Source organism: Schistocerca americana, chromosome 1, assembly GCF_021461395.2.
Source record: "Schistocerca americana isolate TAMUIC-IGC-003095 chromosome 1, iqSchAmer2.1, whole genome shotgun sequence".
Lineage (NCBI taxonomy): Eukaryota > Metazoa > Arthropoda > Insecta > Orthoptera > Acrididae > Schistocerca > Schistocerca americana.
In genome coordinates this window covers 1,040,798,832-1,040,823,797 of record NC_060119.1, presented here as the reverse complement: position 1 = coordinate 1,040,823,797, position 24,966 = coordinate 1,040,798,832, and the positions used below count along the sequence as shown (strand labels likewise).

General features: G+C 42.6%; 1 protein-coding gene across 1 annotated transcript in view; it reads right to left on the bottom strand.

The window, feature by feature from the left end:
- LOC124549418 (phospholipase B1, membrane-associated-like) overlaps positions 1-24,966 on the bottom strand; it is a 126,741-nt gene that overhangs the window by 20,327 nt on the left and 81,448 nt on the right. The window contains exons 4-6 of the mRNA XM_047125243.1: positions 23,669-23,895; positions 15,896-16,058; positions 11,112-11,266 (exon numbers count right to left, since the gene is read on the bottom strand). Of these exons, the coding sequence (XP_046981199.1) occupies positions 11,112-11,266; positions 15,896-16,058; positions 23,669-23,895 (545 nt within the window). The remainder of the gene's footprint in view (positions 1-11,111; positions 11,267-15,895; positions 16,059-23,668; positions 23,896-24,966) is intronic.

The window sequence follows — 24,966 nt, the reverse complement described above, 5'->3', positions numbered from 1 at the left end:
TTTGCCCCACAAACTTTTCAGCTACTATCATACTTTCGAAGTTATTCTAGGTTACAATAGTTAGTCACTCACCCTGTATACTACTGGTGTAAAACGCACCATTCGAATAGTCCTTCGAAAACGCCGTGTCATCCTCAGCCGATAAGCGTCAGTGGATGTGGAGGGGAATGTGGTCAGTATACCGCTCTTCCGACCACTACATCTCAATCAAGTAGCTCCCCAATTGGCCTTACAAGGGCTAAATGCACACCACTTGCCAATAGCACTAGGCAGATCCGGCTGGTCACCCATTCAAGTGTCAGCCAAGATCGACAGCGCTTAACAGCGGTGATCTGTCGACGATCGATGTGAACACAGCGTCAAGTCTGTTGTCATTAGTGAACGTAGCTGCAAAATTACATCATTATACGACACATATTTGAGGAGATACATCATGAACAATGGGCTGCGTGAAAACAGAACTATACGGCGAAATTTCCTAGGAATGCAGTTGAAGTAGGTTACAAATATGTATGAAATATGTTCAATGTATATGACATGTACCACAATTAAAAACCTTCAAGAACCCTGGATCGTTCTTAACCAAACCTGGTAGACGTATTATTTACTATCTGGTAAGAAATACTGTGGATAAGAACCAGCAACATCCTATTGGGTTGGGGATTATAACGTGGAGAGGGAAGAATGGAGGAGGAGATGAACGGATGGAGAGGGGAAGACGAAGATGGACACAGATGGGTAGCAGTTAACCTCAGTCAAGTACATCAGTTTTATTCAGCCTATCTCCCTAAAGCTAAAAGTCGCACGCCGACATCTGAGGCTTCCGTTACCGACGACGTGTCCGCTCACTGATTCACAACACTCCCTCAGAAAAGCAGGAGGGAGCTGAAGCACATTTCGATGCCTGGATAGCCGCGAGGAGTGGCCGAGCGGTTCTAGGCGCAACAGTCTGGAACCGAGCGACCACTACGGTCGCAGGTTCGAATCCTGCCTCGGGCATGGATGTGTGTGATGTCTTTAGGTTAGTTATGTTTAAGTAGTTCTAAGTTCTAGGGGCCTGATGACCTCAGAAGTTAAGTCCCATAGTGCTCAGAGCCATTTGATGCCTGGATACAGGAACTCAATTCGAATATTTTGCACGCTTTCCGTAATGAAAATGGAAATTCATTAATCGTAGAGGATTACTAACTCCAGAACTACGTTAAAATACAAATCTCGCCCCAGAGGGCCACTGGTTGCCACTCCAAACCGCTCCACGAAATTATCTAACATTCAGACCCTTCAGTCAATCAGACTCACAGGCAGTTTCATTGGCGTTTTTCCGTTCGCGGTAATAACGCTTCTGTCAGGTTCTGCTTCCCGCGAGTATTTTTGGAGCTTCCATCTTAGTACCGGAAAACATAGGCAATCACGTGAGCTGCTGCCCTTGAGATGAGTCTAGTTGTTCCACTAGCCATTTAAGAGGATAGGGAAAAGAATCTTCCCCCAACACCCGGAAACTACCCGAGGCGACAGCAAAAGCGAACATGGCTAGCACACTTAGGCTCCAAGTAAATATGAAATAATTATTACTTATCTGCTGTAATAAGATGTATGACAAGGGTAAGGTTCTAATTTATCAGAAAATAGTAATGTGTGTCTTTGGATAATATCTTCTCGGTTTTTGTGGGATCAATGGAGCTACTACACTTAAGTTTCAAAAGTTACCAAGACGACTGACATCAAGGGCGTTTGGTAAGACGTCCCCATTTTACAATCGAAGTACGAGTGCATTTGAACTAAAAACATATGCGCGTTTTAGTGATTCAAGCAACGAGGAGCAGTCCGAATCCCCTACAGGGTAGTGTCTCCCGTTAAGATTCCATCACTCTTCGATACTACTCAGTGTCCAACTTGTGCCACTTTGTCCCGCATACTAGCTATACTCATTGTGTATTACAATAATTCAGAAATGTTAAAAGGTCGCTGTGTAAATCCAGGCAGTTTGTATTTGCCATTTGCGGCAGGTATTCCAATTATCGTGCTAATATGAAATGTATAAGTGTTTGATCCAAGAAGATTTTTTTCGTACCGTTTTATATAAAGCTGTATGCATGCACACATAGGACTCATATCGTTGTCACAAACCATCTATAACATGTCATTTTACTGTGAATCATTTTTACTGTTGGTCGAATTAGGTTCCAGGGATGTCTCTGTGCGTAATTCAGACATCGCTGTTGCAATTTCGTTCTACTCATTGACTGTTAGAAAATATAAAAGACATAGCCGCCCTTTTATATATCACTTCTGCTTTAGAGTAAACTCCTGTGAAACCTCACTTCTGCAATAGATTTCACTTAGGGCCTACTTCAGCACTGGAGCTTATTGTAACGCTCACGTAACATATATCTTGTTCTGTAAATCTGTTTGAAGTCATAGCTTAATTTATCTCTACGATGTAGCTATGCAAAATGCATCCTAAGATGGCGTAAGTTCGCTGTGAAGAAAACCATAGATAATTGTTATAAACTATATGTGTTAATCAGATACTTACGCAATCACTGACTTATTTAATAGAGAAAATTGATAATTTTTAAAAGCTATCTAATTTCCTGTACAGTTTAATGGTCTTATTTGGGAGGACAGAATTTCATAGTCGCTATTCAGATTAAATTTTATTACAATGGTGCGTGAAATCACTACACGCGTCAAATATAATCGTTCAGATTATTCGAATTAAAGACTACAATAAAGAAAATCTTATCCAAATGCCAATATTGTAGCCACATAAGACTGGTGTTACTGTAGTAGAACTCGGAAACAAAACACAGTTCTCACAATTCCCATGATAGTCGAAATTTTATGACAATGCCTGGCTAGCACTATTACAGACCACATCCGCGGTATATTATTGATAATAATGACGCGATTTACGGCACTCTATTCACTGTCTTTGGAGTCCATATTCGCCGAATGTGACCTCCAGATATCGTTTTAGTTTCCAAATAGGAACAAATGGTTGAAGAAGTGTTGTTTACATGTATATTTTTGTTACATCGGTGATAATTGTATTAAAATTAATATGTTGTTTCTTAATGCTACTTTGGATACTCATGTGGATTTTAGACGTATTCCATTAGCAACGGGCTGCAAAAAAGTATTGCTACATGTTGTATTAACTGCGCGTACTTTGCTTTTTGTCCCGCGACGTCGTTTCCTCTGTGGGAGATGATACTTTTTATTACGATGGTAGTTATCAGCTAAGTAGCGTTTTTGTCAAATACCCTTCCTGCTAACGAACATACTTTCTTTAAGTGTGTTTTGGCAGTTGGAGACTCGGATTGACAACTAGCACGTGTAAAACAAGCGAGGTATACTTGATAGCATATCGAAGAGGAAGTTACCTATCAGTGGATGACGAACGGATAATAATATTTGCTAACTTGAACATTTCCAATGCGATCATTTATGCTCCTGATTTCCCTTCCATAAGCTTGATTAAAGAAACCGCCTTCTTACAATAAGATTCCCCCTGTTTAGTGAAACTTCACTTCTCTGCAGAAGAATCCAACACAATGGCGCCAGCAGCATAATCCATTCTAGGACAAACGAAAACAGCTCATCACGAAGGAATTACCCGAATGGAGCTGAAATTGGTAGATGTGATGTAGTTAAGCAGACAAACATGTGATTACGGTACCAGAAAAATTGGACGATTTATTCAAGAGAAAGAACTACACGAATTGAGCAAGTCAATAACACGCTGTTCCACCTCTGGTCCATATGCAAGCAGTTTCTCGGCCTTGCATTGATTTACTGAGTTTATTGCATCCTCAAAATCCTGAACAGATTGGGGCCATGCCCATAATGCTCCAAATGTTCTGAACTGGGGAGAAATCCAGCGATATTGCTGGCAAATGTAGATTTTGGCAAGCATAAAGGCAAGCAGTAGGAACTCTCGCCGTGTGTGGCCGGGGATTATCCTGCTGCAATGTAAGCTCAGGCTAGCTGGCCATGAGGGGAACCAAACCGCTGTCCTGAGCGTCTCCACATACTTCTCCGCTCATCATCAGGAATCAGTTCGAAGCGACACTCGTCACAAAAGACAGTTCTACACCTCTCAAGGAGATTTCAGGGCGAAGACGTGCCTGGAGAAGTCCTGGATACGGTAGGGTACCAACTTAACTGTCGCCCCCAATACGGGCCGACAAACAAGAGTTGGTTGTCAACGGCGGTACCCTTGTAGCACAGTAGTAACTCGATATTATACGCCGCGTTTTGTTGCCCATCATGAAAAGCCATCCTAGATTTACGTTTCACAAGATAATGCACGCCCGCACACGGGAGAGTTTCTACCGCTTGTCTTTGTACTTGCCAAAATGCATCTTTACCAGCAATGTCGCCGGATCTCTCTCCAGTTGAGAACTCTGGGAGCATTATGGGCATAACACCAATCAGCTTGGGATTTTGAGGATCTAACGCTCCTGTAGGACAGAATTACGCACGATATCCATCAGGAGAACATACAGCAACTCTATCAGTCAGTGCCAAGCCGAACAACTGCTTGCATATATGCCAGAGGTGAAAGAGCGCATTATTGACTTGCTCAATTTGTGAAGCCCTTTGACTTGAATAAATCACCCATTTTTTTCTGATATTGTAATCATTTGTTTGTCTGTATACGTACATCACATCTCCGATTTCCGTCTCATTCGGCTAATTTCTTTGTGGTGTGCTGTTTTTGTTTGTCTTGGACTGAATTATACTCCTGACGCTGTTGTGTTGAATTCTTCTGCAATAAAATGAACCTTCACAAGTCAGGGGAAATCCTATCGTAAGAAGGCGTTTTTAAAACAAAAAAAATAGGCGTAAGGAAGATAAACCAGAAACATACATGACTGCATTGGGAATGTTCACCATAAACAATATTATTAACCGCCCACCATCCACTGACGGGTAAATGCCAAAACGAATAACTGCTTACGTAAGGGTCAGAGGGGAACCAACGTGTTACTGATTTGCTCAGTTTGTGAGGCCGATGTTTTCTCAAGCTGTAATCACTTTTTTAAAGAATGCACAACTATTTGACTGTGTATTACTGTATTTTCCTCCTGTAAACTCTAGAGTTTGGCTTTCACGCCATTATCGAGTACAGTGTGAAACTTTCTTTTGTATGTAAAAAATGACAGAGCTGGAAAAATTCTTACGTTATTTGATTTTCAAATAGCTGAGCAAAACTGAACGTACTAAGACAGTTCTCTCTTTACTTATTCTGGTCATCACTAAACTGACACACAACGTTTTTAGCGCAACGCAATCTGGCTTTCAATAATGCCTACAAAATAATGGGCCTGACTAACAATAACCTATTCCTTTCATGAATAACTTACCTCAAAAATCTTCTTTACTTGAACTACCGCAAATACAGCGAGTGCCAATACTGCCAGCTAAATAAAAGATTCTGACTACTGAAGGCACTAACTACTGATAGGCATAGTTAGGCATAGTTAGCAAATGAAATATTTTGATAGAGAACAAACAATGTATTTACCTTAATAGTGTTCAAAAGTCATACATATATCATTCGATGATATCCAACCTTACAAGTTTACTTTTTCTGACGGACACATGTCCAGATCGTCCGCTCATAGTAACCTCTCAAAACTCTGACATCTCTCTCCCCAAATCCACCACTGCTGGCGGCTCACCTCCAACTGCCCAACGCTTCACCAGCGAATATTCCAACAATCAGTCCAACCAGACACAGACTGCACACAGCGCAGTCCGTGATTTTCGTACAGAGCACTACGTGGCGTAACCAACACAAAAACCTGTTGTTGTTGTTATGGTCTTGAGTCCTGAGACTGGTTTGATGCAGTTCTCCATGCTACTCTATCCTGTGCAAACTTCTTCATCTCCCAGCACCTACTGCAGCCTACATCCTTCTGAATCTGCTTAGTGTATTCATCTCTTGGTCTCCCTCTACGGTTTTTACCCTCCACGCATCCCTCCAGTACTAAATTGGTGATCCCTTGATGCCTCAGAACATGTCCTACGAACTGATACCTTCTTCTAGTCAAGTTGTGCCACAAGCTTCTCTTCTCCTCAATCCTATTCAATACCTCCTCATTAGTTATGTGATCTACCCATCTAATCTTCAGCATTCTTCTGTAGCACCACATTTCGAAAGCTTCTATTCTCTTCTTATCTAAACTATTTATCGTCCATGTTTCACTTCCATACATGGCTACACTCCATACATATACTTTCAGAAACGACTTCCGGACAGTTAAATCAATTCTCGATGTTAACAAATTTCTCTTCTTCAGAAACGCTTTCCTTGCCATTGCCAGTCTACATTTTATATCCTCTCTACTTCGACCATCATCAGTTATTTTGCTCCCCAAATAGCAAAACTCCTTTACTACTATAAGTGTCTCATTTGCTAATCTAATTCCCTCAGCATAAAAACCTAAACAGCCTAATTACAAGTGTTCTTAGTTAATATCATTTTTCTGTGTACTGTGCAAGATGACAAGTACACAGTTCAACACATTTGCTTACAATCGACATCAATCAAATGTGTAGAACTGAGTGTTTTTCATCATGCACAGTACACAACAAAATGATGTCAATGGTCTAGGAACATTGTACTCGATAATGGCGTGAAAGCCGAAGTCTAGATTGTGCAGAAGAAAAATGCAGTAATACACAGTCAAATGGGGGTATATTATTTCAAAAATGCTGTATGACTGTGACTCAGCACGAAAGAAAACCTCGTAATAATTTGTCTGTCTGTAGACGTAAATCACATCTACCGATTTCCGTCCCATTTGGATAATTCCTTCGTGGTGCTTCGTTTTGTCTTAGAGTGTATGTTATACCCCCATGTTTCCTCTAGAAATGTGATATTGTTGCAAACAGGAAAAGAAATAGATGGAGAAAACTGAAGTTGCGCCAGAATCCGGAGAATATTGGAAAGTACACTACTGGCCATTAAAATTGCTACACCACGAAGATGTGCTACAGATGCGAAATTTAACCGACAGAAAGAAGATGCTGTGATATGCAAATGATTAGCTTTTCAGAGCATTCACACAAGGTTGGCGCCCGTGGCGACACCTACAACGTGCTGACATGGGGAAAGTTTCCAACCGATTAATCATACACGAACGGCAATTGACCGGTGTTGCCTGGTGAAACGTTGTTGTGATGCCTCATGTAAGGAGGAGAAATGCTTACCATCACGTTTCCGACTTTGGTAAAGGTCGGATTGTAGCCTATCGTGATTGCGGTTTATCGTATCGCGACATTGCTGCTCGCGTTGGTCGAGATCCAATGACTGTTAGCAGAATATGGAATCGGTGGGTTCAGGAGGGTAATACGGAACGCCTTGCTGGATCCCAACGGCCTCGTATCACTAGCAGTCGAGATGACAGGCATCTTATCCGCACGGCTGTAACGGATCGTGCAGCCACGTCTCTATCCCTGAGTCAACAGATGGGGTCGTTTGCAAGACAACAACCATCTGCACGAACAGTTCGACGACGTTTGCAGCAGCATGGACTATTAGCTCGGAGACTATGGCTGCGATTACCTCAGACAGGAATGCCTGCGATGGTGTACTCAACGAGAAATATGGGTGCACGAATGGCAAAACGTCATTTTTCGGATGAATCCAGGTTCTGTTTACAGCATCATGATGGTCGCATCCGTGTTTGGTGACATCGCAGTGAACGCACATTGGAAGCGTGTATTCGTCATCGCCACACTGGCGTATCACCCGGCGTGATGGTATGGGGTGCCATTTGTTGCACGTTTGTCACCTCTTGTTAGCATTGACGGCACTTTGAACAGTGGACGTTACATTTCAGATGTGTTACGACCCGTGGCTCTATCCTTCATTCGATCCCTGCGAAACCCTACATTTCAGCAGGGTAATGCACGACCGCATGTTGCAGGTCGTGTACGGGCCTTTCCGAATACAGAAAATGTTCGACTGCTGCCCTGGCCAACACATTCTCCAGATCTCTCACCAATTGAAAACGTCTGGTCAATGGTGGTCGAGCAACTGGCTCGTCACAATACGCCAGTCACTACTCTTGATGAACTGTGGTATTGTGTTGAAGCTGCATGGGCAGCTGTGCCTGTAAACGCCATCCAAGCTCTGTTTGACTCAATGCCCAGGCGTATCAAGGCCGTTATTACGGGGAGAGGTGGTTGTTCCGAGTACTGATTTCTCACGATCTACGCACCCAAATTGCGTGAAAATGAAATCACATGTCAGTTGTAGTATAATATATTTGTCCAATGAATATCCGTTTATCATCTGCATTTCTTCTTGGTGTAGCAATTTTAATGGCCAGCAGTGTAAGTTTTAACGCTGAAGATACACTGATAACCCAAAACATTACGACCATTGCCCACCGTGATGCAGAGAGCCGTCTGGTGGCGATGCGGGCACGTGACGCGGTAACAAATTACGTAAGCGGAGCAGACAAGGAAGGGGAATCACACTAGCAAAAATATGGGCTGCAAATGGGGAAATCCCTTGAGATAAGCGAGTTTGAGAAAGGGTTGTTACGCAGAGCCTGTGAACGTGTATCTCGAGAACGGCGAAGCCGGTCGAATGTTCACGTGCTACTGTCGTGAACCTCTACGGAAAGAGCTATAAGGACACTGAAACCACCACTAGGCCATAAATGGTTGGAAGTCAACGATTCTTCACAGAACGTGGGGTTTGGTGGCTTGCCTGCTCTTTAAAGTAGGATAGGTGGTGATCTGTACCATCTCTGCCGAAAGAGCACAATGCTGGTGCATGCACAAGTGTTTCCGACCTCACCGTTCATCGTACATTGTTGAACATGGAGCTCCTCAGCAGACTATCCTTCCGGATCACATGTTGACACAATGACATCATCAGTTACGATTGCAGTGGTCATAGTACCATCGTGATTCGACCGTCGGTCAATGGAATCGTGTCGGCTCTTCGGATGCTTCACATTATTGCTACACTAGGTTGATGGTCATCTCCACAAACGCTGTCATCGAGATGAATGGCGGCTCGGAACGTGAAGCGCGCCATGGATGCAAGGCTGTGGGAGCAGTATTACGCTATGAGAGACATTTTCCTGCACCTTCATGGGACCTGTGGTAGTAATCCAAGACATGCTGACAGTTGTGAACCACTTGCATCTCTTCGTTCTTGATGTGTTCCCCGACGGCGATGTCACCTTTCAGCCATATAATTGTCCATGTGTGGGGCGGCGGGTGTAAGAGTTTGAATTATATTGTTGCCGTTCTCAACACAAGCTCTCTAACTACAATGCTGGCAACCAGAAAGTGATTAGCAAAAACGTGATGCCTGTAATTAGAGTTCACAGTGACCACTCTGATGGAGAATAAAAGAAGTTATAGATTATTGATGTTCATTACTCTGAAGATTTAGGATGATGTCTTGGATTCATAGGAAATGCAGTTTACTATAACAATTTTCACTATATTCAGGAAACGATAAAGCGTGAAATTCCAAACAAATGATTATCCATATCAGCTATTGTACTATCAGAGCTGGACAGAGTCTACTGCACGATCCTATTATCTCTAGATAACGAAACTGTTCAATAACCGTTATCGACGTAAATGTTCAAAGTGAATGATCGCCAAAATTTGATGTTAGTACTCGTCAAACGCCACGCTAGTAATGGTAGAAGGTCTGTCCTGCGGTGACACGTGAAAATACGACATACGCAAACTGAGACTAAATCGATGGAGTCGTTCCATAACTCTTAATCCCAATGCGAACTCATTGTTACATGCATGCTGAGTTACGGCATCCAAGGCTGTTCCTGGCAACTGCACAAACACGACGCGGCTTCCGACACGGAGTGCGCGCTCATATGATTCTAGAAGAGAACTGGAGTCCGACTCTAGCTCGCAGCGCTCTTATTTGTATATCCGCGGTGCGGACCGACGAAGGCGCAGCCGCCAACATTTGTTACTGATTAGCCGCTGGGCTAGCAAAACACCATTTCAGTTTACTAAATAATTAATTGCTTCATTCGCTGGAGACCGATGAAGCTCTCGATTTAATTGTGCAATCAGCACACAGGTAAGTATCTATAATAAAATTCTAATGTGGGTAGGTTAAATACTTTTGGCGGGCGAATTATTTTAGTTGTACTGCACGCAATAGATGAGCTCCGAACTTGCCCTTTGGAGAGACGCTACAGCTATAGTTTTATAGCTACCTTTTTGAAACTTCTCATATCTATGGTATTATAGCGTATCTCCATTCTACCTACATGTAAACATCCTAGCTTGATCTGATCACTTACTTAATCTATCTTGCTTCCGAACTTTTAGGACACAAAAACAGAAAATCATGAATTTCAATCAAAATATTACTTTGTGAGATCCAGCCTGCTGTTTCCATTCAATTACAATGAAAAGGGAATCTGAATATAAATTTTGAAGTTTCTAGCTCCTTTCTGTTGTGCCAATGATTTTTACGTAAAACGTCCAAATTTCGATAACTGTTTAAACTGTTTAAGTTACCAAACTGAAACTTAACCCATTATTATTTTAGCATCATTCCTGACATGCTATTAACTTTTCAGATAATTTATTTTATTTTTAAGGTATTGCGCAACATTCGTGACGTCATAGCTAGTTACAGCGGACAAGGCTGGCACACAATGGAAAGCATATGAATTTTGTATGGCGTGAGTAGGATGCTTCCCTAAATGTGATACAGTGGTTTGAGAATAGTGAACTCACGTTCATGTCACGGCGACCAAATTCGCCCGATGTTCGTCCTATGAAACCCATCTGGGTCGCTATTAGGCACCGTTACTGCATACGCAAATCAGCAACCCATCACCTACGCGAATTACCTGACCTGTGCGTAGACGTCTAATGTCATATACCTCGACAAACCTACCAACAACTGTCGGATCTCTGATACGCAGAATCAGTGATGTATTCGTTCCAAAGAGGGAAAAACAAGCTATTAAACAGGCGCTCATAATTTTTTGGCTCATCTTCGTCTTTCCCTTGATCAGTGTGTATCAGACAGCAACAGGTAGGGTACGTGAACCACTGTGTGACTATATGCAAAATTCACTTACCACCTGCTCATCCACCTTCTGCCAGTCGTCCATGACGCGACTTAATTCCTGGCGTCTGTTATCGAAGCGCAGGCCGAACATACAGGGGCACTCTAAGTCATTAACCAGCTCACACAACAAAGACCGCGCCGTGAAGTTCCTGATGATGTCCATGTCTGCAAAAGAATGAAACGCTGTAGAGCGTCGTATATCATCATAGTATCTTAACTCTACATCAGCTCCATGTAAATACACTCCTGGAAATGGAAAAAAGAACACATTGACACCGGTGTGTCAGACCCACCATACTTGCTCCGGACACTGCGAGAGGGCTGTACAAGCAATGATCACACGCACGGCACAGCGGACACAGCAGGAACCGCGCTGTTGGCCGTCGAATGGCGCTAGCTGCGCAGCATTTGTGCACCGCCGCCGTCAGTGTCAGCCAGTTTGCCGTGGCATACGGAGCTCCATCGCAGTCTTTAACACTGGTAGCATGCCGCGACAGCGTGGACGTGAACCGTATGTGCAGTTGACGGACTTTGAGCGAGGGCGTATAGTGGGCATGCGGGAGGCCGGGTGGACGTACCGCCGAATTGCTCAACACGTGGGGCGTGAGGTCTCCACAGTACATCGATGTTGTCGCCAGTGGTCGGCGGAAGGTGCACGTGCCCGTCGACCTGGGACCGGACCGCAGCGACGCACGGATGCACGCCAAGACCGTAGGATCCTACGCAGTGCCGTAGGGGACCGCACCGCCACTTCCCAGCAAATTAGGGACGCTGTTGCTCCTGGGGTATCGGCGAGGACCATTCGCAACCGTCTCCATGAAGCTGGGCTACGGTCCCGCACACCGTTAGGCCGTCCTCCGCTCACGCCCCAACATCGTGGTGTCGCGACAGGCGTGAATGGAGGGACGAATGGAGACGTGTCGTCTTCAGCGATGAGAGTCGCTTCTGCCTTGGTGCCAATGATGGTCGTATGCGTGTTTGGCGCCGTGCAGGTGAGCGCCACAATCAGGACTGCATACGACCGAGGCACACAGGGCCAACACCCGGCATCATGGTGTGGGGAGCGATCTCCTACACTGGCCGTACACCACTGATGATCGTCGAGGGGACACTGAATAGTGCACGGTACATCCAAACCGTCATCGAACCCATCGTTCTACCATTCCTAGACCGGCAAGGGAACTTGCTGTTCCAACAGGACAATGCACGTCCGCATGTATCCCGTGCCACCCAACGTGCTCTAGAAGGTGTAAGTCAACTACCCTGGCCAGCAAGATCTCCGGATCTGTCCCCCATTGAGCATGTTTGGGACTGGATGAAGCGTCGTCTCACGCGGTCTGCACGTCCAGCACGAACGCTGGTCCAACTGAGGCGCCAGGTGGAAATGGCATGGCAAGCCGTTCCACAGGACTACATCCAGCATCTCTACGATCGTCTCCATGGGAGAATAGCAGCCTGCATTGATGCGAAAGGTGGATATACACTGTACTAGTGCCGACATTGTGCATGCTCTGTTGCCTGTGTCTATGTGCCTGTGGTTCTGTCAGTGTGATCATGTGATGTATCTGACCCCAGGAATGTGTCAATAAAGTTTCCCCTTCCTGGGACAATGAATTCACTGTGTTCTTATTTCAATTTCCAGGAGTGTATTTATGATAAGAATTTTCGTAAGACTGGACTACTGGAGTCACAGAATGACTTTGGTATTATTTCAGCTCGTTTAATGCCCTTACGAAGGACATTACAATGCAGTACTAAGGCAGTGATATCGAATACGTAATGAGTACTCACATATTTATCGTAAGCATCGATGGACGATTTGCAATGAAACACTGTTTTACACATAGTAACTCTCAAATGAATCATTACAGTATTTATGTTATGCAATTTATACGTTCTCCAGAATGCTCCCAATACCTTAAGCTTCGCTCCATCACTCTCAGAGAGGGATTTAAGAAACTCTAGCTTCTCCCTGTTGTTTTTAATGGCATCTCATCTGAATTTGGATTTTTTTGTTGAGAAGAACCGATTTTGAAAGTCGCCAAATCTTTGAGTTATCTCCTTGTGGCACCATAGGAGCGTCTTTGCATCTTTGACCGGTGCACAGGACCTCAGGAAATGGGAGTCTCTGGCACTTGTATGGGCCACGAGGTCGTGAATATTTGAATTAGGCTTTCCATTCGACTGTCATCTTGGGTATTAATAACCGCTTCAGCTGTATTTAGTCCGTCATTATTGGATCACTACTGATTTAGTGGCACTAAGGGCCACATCTTCAGGTGACCATATGACTAAAACATTAGAATGGAAATGCTCGGAACCTTTTTACCCAACATTCGTTGTCCGTCAGAACAAAACACCGCTAGAAGATGGTATGCCTTAGAATAAAACAGCCAGATTCCAATGTTGTGAATGGGTTCACTGTGCTGTGTGTTAGGAGCGGACGCGAAACGGTTCGGAGGTCTGCAATGTTTAAGATTTTGGGTGATCTTTCCAGTTACTTCGCCAAGGTGGTTAATAGGCAACATGAAAGTCATGTGACTTAAATAGTCCAACGGTTATTTATTCCAAGTGCAGAACTTGTATTGGGTTGTAATGCAAACTGGTATTCATGCACGTGTGTTCATGAAGATTCAGTTCGCTCGTCTTCATAAACTAGGTATTAATTTGCGACACCGAGTAATATCTATTCAACCCGCTGTGTTCGGCCTTATCATACTCCCCTACATTATGAATACTTTATTGTCTTTCTGCAATACTCATTAAGAGAACCTGTAATTTCATGCTATTTACTGGAACTTATGTTACATGTACTGAGAATCTAGATGGTTTTTTTATCGGTTTGCACAGCATGAGTACAGTGCAGTAACTATATTCCTATTAGTTATATGTAGTAACAATATTCCTATTAGTTACTTGCTCTATCTAAGTCACTCATTTATTCTTGAATATAAGATAGTATGTGATTTTTGGGTAAGGTTCTTTGAGTATTTACCTACTATTGGTGTTCAAGTACATGGCTAAGCTAATTCATTTACCGTTTCACATACTTACGAAAGTGTGTATGTTGCTGTGACGATATCTTTAATTACTTGCGGTCACATCGCGTTTCCAATTGAATACGAAGTCATTAACATTCATATTTTAAGCATAGCTTCATACATTAGGGCTCTACCCACCCACTCGTGATAGGACGTCAGTTTCGTATCACACCTTAGAAGTTCTCAGTTTCTGTTTGTACAGAAAATAAATATCCCTTTCATGTAATAATTATTTGTTCCTTCACTAGTGAAGCTGAAAGACAAGTGTAGGCCCTACAGCTGCCCTTTTCTCTTCTGTTCGTTTTTAGTTTCGGAATAAACTTCATGGAATTCTAAAAGACATGTTTTGAAAGATGTATTCGTTTTTATGAACGATAGTCATATTCACAATATAATACTAAAAGTTGAAATGATTCGAAGTACTCTCCAGCGTATTTACTTTCCCCTTAACGAATCTAACTTTTGAACAAAAATGAACGTACTACTTGTCTTTAAAAACTTTTTATAATCTATGAGCGAAAATATGTTGTCTAAGAGATAATACTGTGAAATGCCTAATACAAGGGTTTCTTCTTAACTGTACCTACTGTAATGTACAGTTATTTTTCAACGGAAATAAGTAGTTAATTGCAGGTCCATAAATGATTTACTAGAGACATTACAACCTTGTAACCATTCAAAGGTATTTTTGTAAGAAATAGCTGCAACTGGCATTCAGTTCACATCTTTTTCATAATATTCATAATAAACATAGCTAACGGAATACATAACAAACTACATCATTCTGTTTCGTTCAATAGAAATAACGGAAATTTAATTGTAACGACCATTCACTGAAAAACGACAAGGAAAGCAGAACGAGAAAGTGATAGACTCCTACTGACACTTCTGTTCTTTTCGCCTGATGTAGGAAAAACTTGTCGCAGACTCTGACATTTGGGAAAGTACGCTCGGTCAACGTGGTCAGATTTAGTTTGTAAAATTAGTTGGAGATCTTTTTAACATTTAATATTTACATTACCGTTACTGATACCGAAACGTGCTACGGAACGAGTGATATTGTGGTGAGTTGTGAGTATTTTGCTGAATGCTCGATGTTTCTAAGTTTTTCATTTACCGAGGTACCGAAACAACTACAGTTAATATAACTGCAATTATGTACCGTTAATAGATCTTAATAATCCCTTTTTCTCCACGCATAGGCGTCAAAGCTGGTTAAACAGCACTGTACCGTTAGAAAGGTGAAAAATAAAACCGAAACAGTAGACGGGACATGCAACAGACACAGGTAGAGTTAGGTCTAGTCGTTTGATTTCGCCAAGACGGCTGTTCAATAGAGGGTCCACGCAGATTGACCTGGTCTTTAATGTAGTTATCATAAAGCCATTGTATAAATAACCCAAAGAAGCAAGTCAGACACTTGTACGTATCAGTTGCTTCAGCAAAATTTCAGCGATCCGGGAGGTGAGTGCAGGTGTATCCAATAGGGATATCGAGTCCTGATATTTGCCTCATGACCAAGTGAAACATTAGTCGAAACTGGTAGACCTCAGATTTTTTTAATATATTCGGAACTGGTGGTTTATTTTTTCAGCAAAGTAGTTGTAGCACAGAAAAATAAGTGTTCAACAGTTACGGTACTATTTGAAATTAACTTCCAGTGCTACTCACCCGGTAGGAGTGACAAGTTTCTACCAGGAAAGAGGATTCATTATCAGTCCTAACAAGGAGGGCAGACGGATGTTATACTTGCGTGGAGTGACGACGACGCTGACGAGGGTGCGTGGCAGGTTCTGACGCAAGTAGTCCAGTGTGTCTATCAGATCCTTCCGATGGTTCTCCGCAGCTTTCTTCGCAGTGTCTCCGTAGCAGACGTCCAGGCAGAAGTCGTTATCCCCCACCATCACTGTCACTAGCTGTGAAAGATAAAAAATGGCGTCATATTCATAAGATCATTTAAGAAAATTGCAGTAAAGATATCGTTTCCTGAGACTGTCATTGTAAAATTAACTGGAATTTCCGTCGGTGCTTGACACAACACATCAATATTGGAACCCACTTGTCACCTGTTTGACATTAACTGGAGTACATAGCTAGTATAACCTAAGTATTTATTCATGAAATTATTCCACTTATTATACAAGATTTTGTCCCTTGATTGAACTACGGCGATATCTGACCGATATTAATGTAATATTCGGTAGAAGTTAAAATTTCGATAGCGCAATGGAAAATATGAAAGGGTCTTTAACATGTGTTTATGTAATGCAATATTACGCCAGAGACCTTCAATCACTCTAACACAATCTGAGAGCATGTGTGTTTTCTCTTATAAACGAAACGCATGCGATACAGATGTAGGTCGCACTTCGTATTCCCTAACACCTGTTTGCAAGAAACGTGAATCAGAAATGCTACTCTCAGCACGTGTCTCAAATTCCTTTGCACTGCAAACCTTTCTAATGCTAGTTGTAATACACATACTAAGAAAGGAAACTTTCGTCTGCTAATGGCCGTTTATAGTGACAGTATTTTTTGCTGAAGGCAGAACGTATTCGGTGAATTGAGCTCGCGTCAGCTACGAACGTAGACAACTGATAGTTGTGCTCGTGGCGTAAGCAGGCTGTTTAGGTTTTTATGTTGGTAACGCCACGTAGCGCGCTGTATAAAAATTATTGACTGCGCTGTGTGCAGTCTGTGGCTGGTTGGACACACTGTTGAAATATTCACTTGTGTAGTGTTGGGCAGTTGGATGTGAACAGCGAGTAGCGTTGGGCTGTTGGAGGTGAGCCGCCAGCAGTGGAGGATGTGGAGAGAGAGATGCCAGAGTTTAGAGAGGTTGCACTTGTGTCCGACAAAAAAAGGAAATTTATAAAGATGGATGTCATGAATTGATAGATATATATACATGATGACTTTTGAACACTATTAAGGTAAATAAATTGTTTGTTCTCTACCAAAATCTTTCATTTGCTAACTATGCCTATCCGTAGTTAGTGCCTTCAGTAGTTAGAATCTTTTATTTAGCTGGCAGTAGTGGCGCTCGCTGTATTACAGTAATTCGAGTAACGAAGATTTTTGTGCGGTAAGTGATTCATAAAGGTATAGGTTATTGTTAGTCAGGGCCATTCTTTTGTAGGGATTTTTGAAAGTCAGACTGCGTTGCGCTAAAAATGTTGTGTGTCAGTTTAGTGATTATCAAAATAAGTAAAGAGAAAACTGTTATTTACAAGGACTTTTGCTCAGCTGTTTGAAAATCAAATAACGCAGAAGTTTACCTGCACAGTCTTTCATAATTTTTCAAAGGGTAAGTTACAGTGGTAATTGAGCGTGACAAACACAAAATTTTATAAATCACTTTAGGATGAAATAATTAAGGAGAAGATAGAAATAAATTCATGTTATTTTTTCAAGGAATAAATATGAAAATTCAATGAGAGTGTTACACATGTCCTCTAAGCAGAGACCACTTAAGAATACAATTCCTCGCATTATCAAAAACATAACAAAATAATCCCACATATTATCAGATCCCCTTGATGTTATTAAATGAATGGGAAAATAACGTGAACCATGACCATACACAAGCATGATTTAATGAAAAACCAATATTCATTCATGAACAATAAACAAAGAACAAATCTAACCTTGGTCACAAAGTAACACACCTTCAGAACTGAAAAATCGTGTAACACTGTATTACGCCAAAGCAAGCTAGCAAGCAATGCGCTCCACATTCATTTCTAGAATGTTCCTGCTTCTAAGCTAACATCTAGGCAAAAGACAAGACACAAGCGTCTGAAAGTAACAAATAGAACTATGTTGACTGTTGGTGGCCGCTACGCGTGATTGATCAGTACGGCTCCATGTTCAAAGTACACGGTGCAGATATGATTTCATTATGCAGCCTAAGATATGACTTATCGTACGAGAGAAGTGCGTAGAATATTTGCACCATGCTAGTGATTAATAGCTCACGTAGTGACATGTAAATTGAAATACGTTTCTAACTGCTAGCTTTCATTATTATATAGGAACTGCTTTACTGATGCTCTACAAAATACTATTTGTTAAAACATCATTTACTAAATATTGCAGTTGTCTTGTATCGATAACCCCTCCCCAGTGAGCCGATAGGTCTCAATGCAAGTAGCTTTGGTATGTGGATCGAGTCAAGCAAGTAGTAGCTGGTGCCTTTATGAAGTAACCCTGTACATCGACCGTCAACGTATAACGCTTAAATGGTCATTATTTGAGTCTGTTTTGTACCAATTGATACTTAAAACCGTAGAAACAGGAATTGGTGTTTCATTTATGTTTGTGCCTGTGAGGCGTTATCTAACTAATGTTTACCAGGTGGAGTTTAATCAGTGTATATTATAAAAAAAGGATGAATGTATCTTTGTATGTTCCACATCTCCTCCTAAACCAAATGACCGATTTCAACCAAAGTTGGTACTCATGTCGTATTTATCCACCAACACCGGACAAGCGCCTTTCAGTTAAACTATTTTCCCTGTGCGGTATATACATAATGGGTTTAAGAGTTCAGGTTGTAGACACATGGTTGACGACATCTTGCTTCTGTCCGTGAGTCGTGCTCGGATAACCGAATGGTAATGCGACCGCTCGCGGTAGGCGGGAAATCCGGGTTCAAGTCTCAGTCTGGCACAAGCTTTCATGATGCAGCTGATGGTTGTCCATATTCGCAAATGTGAAAATGTTTCATGTACATCTTAGAAATCCTTGGGTAACAGAAGAAATATTGAATTTAACTGAAGAAAGGAGGAAATATAAAAATGCAGTAAATGAAGCAGGCAGAAAGAATACACACGCCTCAAAAATGAGATCGACAGGCAGTGCAAAATGGCTAAGCAGGGATGGATAGAGGACAATTGTAAGGATGTAGAGGCTTATCTCACTAGGAGTAAGATATATACTGCCTACAGGAAAATTAAAGAGACCTTTGGAGAAAAGAGAACCACTTGTATGAGTATCAAGAGCTCAGATGGAAACCCTCTCCTAAGCAAAGAAGGGAAAGCAGAAAGGTGGAAGGAGTATATAGAAGGTCTATACAAGGGCGATGTACTTGAGAACGATATTATGGAAATGGAAGAGGACGTAGATGAAGATGAAATGGGAGATAAGATACTGCGTGAAGAGTTTGACAGAGCACTGAAAGACCTAAGTCGAAACAAGGCCCCGGGAGTAGACAACATACCATTAGAACTACTGACAGCCTTGGGAGAGCCAGTCCTGACAAAACTCTAACATCCGGGTGAGCAAGATGTATGAGACAGGCGAAATACCCTCAGACTTCAAGAAGAATATAACAATTCCAATCCCAAAGAAAGCAGGTGTTGACAGATGTGAATATTACCGAACTATCAGTTTAATAAGTCACGGCAGCAAAATACTAACGCGAATTCTTTACAGACTAATGGAAAAGCTAGTAGAAGCCGACCTCGGGGAAGATCAGTTTGGATTCCGTAGAAATGTTGGAACACGTGAGGCAATACTGACCTTACGACTTATCTTAGAAGAAAGATTAAGAAAAGGCAAACCTACATTTCTAGCATTTGTAGACTTAGAGAAAGCTTTTGATAATGTTAACTGGAATACTCTCTTTCAAATTCTGAAGGTGGCAGGGGTAAAATACAGGGAGCGAAAGGCTATTTACAATTTGTACAGAAACCAGATGGCAGTTATAAGAGTCGAGGGGCATGAAAGGGAAGCAGTAGTTGCGAAAGGAGTGAGACAGGGTTGTAGCCTCTCCCCGATGTTATTCAATCAGTATATTGAGCAAGCAGTAAAGGAAACAAAAGAAAAATTCGGAGTAGGTATTAAAATCCATGGAGAAGAAATAAAAACTTTGTGGTTCGCCGATGACATTGCAATTCTGTCACAGACAGCAAAGGACTTGGAAGAGAAGTTGAACGATATGGACAGTGTCTTGAAAGCAGGATGTAAGATGAATATCAACAAAAGCAAAACGAGGATAATGGAATGTAGTCGAGTTAACTCGGGTGATGCTGAGGGAATTAGATTAGGAAATGAGACACTTAAAGCAGTAAAGGAGTTTTGCTATTTAGGGAGCAAAATAACTGATGATGGTCGAAGTAGAGAGGACATAAAATGTAGACTGGCAACGGCAAGGAAAGCGTTTCTGAAGAAGAGAAATTTGTTAACATCGAGCATAGATTCAAGTGTCAGGAAGTCGTTTCTGAAAGTATTTGTATGGAGTGTAGCCACGTATGGAAGTGAAACGTGGACGATAAATAGTTTAGAGAAATAGAGAATAGAAGCTTTCGAAATGTGGTGCTACAGAAGAATGCTGAAGATTAGATGGGTAGATCACATAACTAATGAGGAGGTATTGAATAGGATTGAGGAGAAGAGAAGCTTGTGGCACAACTTGACTAGAAGAAGGTATCAGTTCGTAGGACATGTTCTGAGGCATCAAGGGATCATCAACTTAGAATTGGACGGCAGCGTGGAGGGTAAAAATCGTAGAGGGAGACCAAGAGAGGAGTACACTAAACGGACTCAGAAGGATGTAGGTTGCAGTAGGTACCGGGAGATGAAGAACCTTGCACAGGATAGAGTAGCATGGAGAACTGCATCAAAGCAGTGTCAGGACTGAAGACCACAACAACAACATCGTCGGAAGGGTCTAGGCGGGAGGTGGGAGCGTTGGTGTGTAATATTTTATTGGCATTCCCTTAGCGATCCCACCTTACTGGAAAGCACAGTGGATGAAACCAGCTGAGCAGTAAGTTTGAAGCGCGAGCCGCACATCGCTAATAGGGTATGAATTCTGGCTGCGACATGGGATGTGACTTCACGCGATGCCACGGAAACTCCGAGGGCGGACGGAAAGGGGCGTTTCAGAGCACACGGAGTTAGCCCAAAATATAATATGTTGTGCATAGCTGCTAGCTGACGACACATATACAAGGAAAAGCCCTGACTGACTGAGTCATCATCACCCAGCCCAAACCTTAAAGACAGAAACCTGAAATTTGTAGCGGCTGTTGATCTTACACTGTAGGGATCGTGAAATAAGGAGCTGATCGATATTACAATCCTAAGGGAGTGAAGTAGGGCATGAAAGGCTGTCTGAATATATGTATTGCTTTAATCTATGCTTCAACATTTTTGGAAATTGAAACACTACGGGGGTAAAATAGTGGATGAAAGTTTTTCTTAATGAATCATTATTAAAGCACTAAGGTGGAAATCGGTATTTCACTTCTCGGTTAGAAATTAAAACAAATACTTGTTTCATTTTTTTCGGAAATTTAACCTCTAAGAGAGTGAATTAGATGACGAAAATTTGTAGGCAAATATTTCTTTATGAAAGCATTTTTCAAATAAATATAAGAAAATTTGTTTTCGGCTACTCGGTTAGAAATACAAAAACCACATGTTTCATTGGTTTTGGAAATTCTATCACTTAAGGGGGGAAAATAGAAGACGAAAATTTTTATCGAAATATTTAATTACATAATTATTTTTAAACTAAATCTCAGAATATTTGTATTTGGCTTCTCGGTTATAAATGACAGAAATGCGCGTTTCATTGCCTTTTGGACATTCATCCTGTAATAGGATGAAACAGGGAATGCAATTTTTACGAAAACATTCCTTTATATTGAAGCGTTTTTAAAGTTAAATCTAGTAAAATTGGTATTTGACTTTTAAAAAATTTGTTTTATGGGATGGAAGTTTCTAGAAAAATATCACTACAAGAGATCAAAACGCAGAATTAACAAAGACCTCCGACTCCAGTTAACAGATTCGCTTTTTGGTCAGAAATATATTCGGAAAAGAGATTGCTTCTATGACCTTAATTAGCGTGGAAGTTTAAAAGATATCGCCATTTGTGAATAAAAGGCAATTTCGATTAAATAAAATAAAGATAAAAACTGTGCAGAACATACGGTCTACGTCATCTATAAGAACTAAGTTTTCCGCATCGGCACTACCATATAAAAATTTCTTGGACTTATTTCCATTTACTTCTGGGTAAAATCTCAAGCTTTCGACCATTACCACAATCAACTTCGTCAGGAGTAACCATTCCTGACGAATATGACGGTGGTAATCGTCTAAAGCTTGATGTTTTACCTAGTTTTGATAAAGGATATCATGTAACTTGCCAAGTACACTTCTCATCATTAAAATTGCTACACCACGAAGATGACGTGCTACAGAAATTTAACCGACAGGAAGAAGATGCTTTGATATGCAAATGATTAGCTTTTCAGAGCATTCACACAAGGTTGGCGCCGGTGGCGACGCCTACAACGTGCTGACATGAGGAAAGTTTCCAACCGATTTCTCATACACAAACAGCAGTTGACCGGCGATGCCTGGTGAAACGTTGTTGTGATGCCTCGTGTAAGGAGGAGAAATGCGTACCATCACGTTTCCGACTTTGATAACGGTGGGGTTGTAGCCTATCGCGATTGCGATTTAGCGGATCGCGACATTGCTGCTCGCGTTGGTGGAGATCCAATGACTGTTAGCAGAATATGGAATCGGTGGGTTCAGGAGGGTAATACAGAACGCCGTGCTGGATCCCAACGGCCTCGTATCACTAGCAGTCGAGATGACAGGTATCTTCTCCGCATGGCTGTAACGGATCGTGTAGCTACGTCTCGATCCCCGAGTCAACAGATGGGGACGTTTGCAAGACAACAACCATCTGCACGAACAGTTCGACGACGTTTGCAGCAGCATGGACTATCAGCTCGGAGACCATGGCTGCGGTTATCCTTCACGCTGCATCACAGAAAGGAGCGCCTGCGATCATAATGGTATGGGATACCATTGGTTACACGTCTCGGTCACCTCTTGTTCGCATTGACGGCACTTTGAACAGTGGACGTTACATTTCAGATGTGTTACGACCCGTGGCTCTACCCTTCATTCGATCCCTGCGAAACACTACATTTCAGCAGGATAATCCACGATCGCATGTTGCAGGTCCTGTACGGGCTTTTCTGGATACAGAAAATGATCGACTGCTGCCCTGGCCAGCACATTCTCCAGATCTCTCACCAACTGAAAAGGTCTAGTCAATGTCGGCCGAGCAACTGGCTCGTCACAATACGCCAGTCACTACTCTTGATGAACTGTGGTATCGTGTTGAAGCTGCATGGGCAGCTGTACCTGTACACGCCATCCAAGCTCTGTTTGACTCAATGCTCAGGCGTATCAAGGCCGTTATTACGGCCAGAGGTGGTTGTTCTGGGTACTGATTTCTCAGAATCTGTTCACCCAAATTGCGTGAAAATGTAATCACATGTCAGTTTTAGTATAATATATTTGTCCAATGAATACCCGTTATCATCTACATTTCTTCTTGGTGTAGCAATTTTAATGGGCAGTAGTGTATTTGTGGAGTTAAATGAAGGGGTACGTTCGTGACACACAGACTACGTTTAATGTATCGTAATGAAGCTGCTCGACTTGTGCAGTCACAGACGCTTGCGGAGTGGGCCAGTGCCAGTGTACGCGCCTTCCAGTGCCTGTCGAAGTCGACGGCAGGGTGCGCGCGCATGCGCCGGACGAGCAGCCTGGCCTGGAAGGGCACGTCGCGGCTCATGGCGCCGCCCTCGGCCACGTTGAACTGCGACGCCTTCTGGTGCGAGAGCGCATCGTGCAGCGAGAAACCCACCAGCCGCGGGTTGAACTCCTTCAGGATGTTGGGCAGCGTCAGGAAGCGGCGCCAGCTGCCCTCGCCTCCTGCAACATCCCCGTTCTGCTCTAGAACCCTATTTGCGGAACTACAATGGTATACAAAACTGAAGGACAAAAGTAATTTTCTCATGATGTCTGTCAAGTAACGTAACTCAATGAAACGTGGACAATACATACAAATATCTGCAACAGTATAGTATCTGAAAGACGCAGTAAATACATAGAAACCAGCGTGCTTTATGATAGCTCCATGGAGACTAGAAGAGTCGGGGTGTTGTTATTATCTGGGTGTGTGACCACCACGGAGGGAAATACATGATTTGCAATGAGCAACCGACCGCGGTGGCCACGCGGTTCTAGGCGCTGCAGCCCGGAACTGTGCGATTGCTACGGTCGCAGGTTCGAATCCTGCCTCGGGCATGGATGTGTGTGATGTCCTTAGGTTAGTTAGGTTTAAGTAGTTCTAAGTTCTAGGGGACTGATGACCTCACATATTAAGTCCCATAGTGCTCAGAGCCATTTGAACCATTTTGCAGTGAGCATCCACGCTGGCCACAAAGATGGTAACGATTTCTTGTACTAGGGCTTTCCATTCCTCCGCCAGCACGGCTGATAGGTTCTGGACGGTCGTTGGTACATGTCGACGTGCTGCAGTGCATCTTTAACAATGCATCCCATACTTGCACGATGGTATTTAAGTCGGGCAGCAGGCAGACCAGTCCATTCCCCGAATACCCTCTCGTCCACAGAGCTCCTTCACTGTTGAGTGCCATCGCACATGCTTATCAATAGAAATGAAGGCAGCGCCGAATGCATCCCTGATAAAACGCACTTGGGGAAGGAACAAAGTATCATAATAACATTGACCAGTAAATGCACAGGGTTCTAGTATTCGGAGATCAGAACGCCCATGCTGCATTATACACACCTGAACACCTGGACCACCTAAGCGATCATGTTCCTGGGTGCATTACACGCTCACCATTCGCCATGTGTCGATACGTCCAGAATCTCTACCCAGACTGAATTTGCTCTAATGTGAGAAGAGCACGTGGCTTCACTCTTTGTTGGTCCGGTTCCTGTACTCTGGCAACATAGCAGCGTCGCCGATGTGCA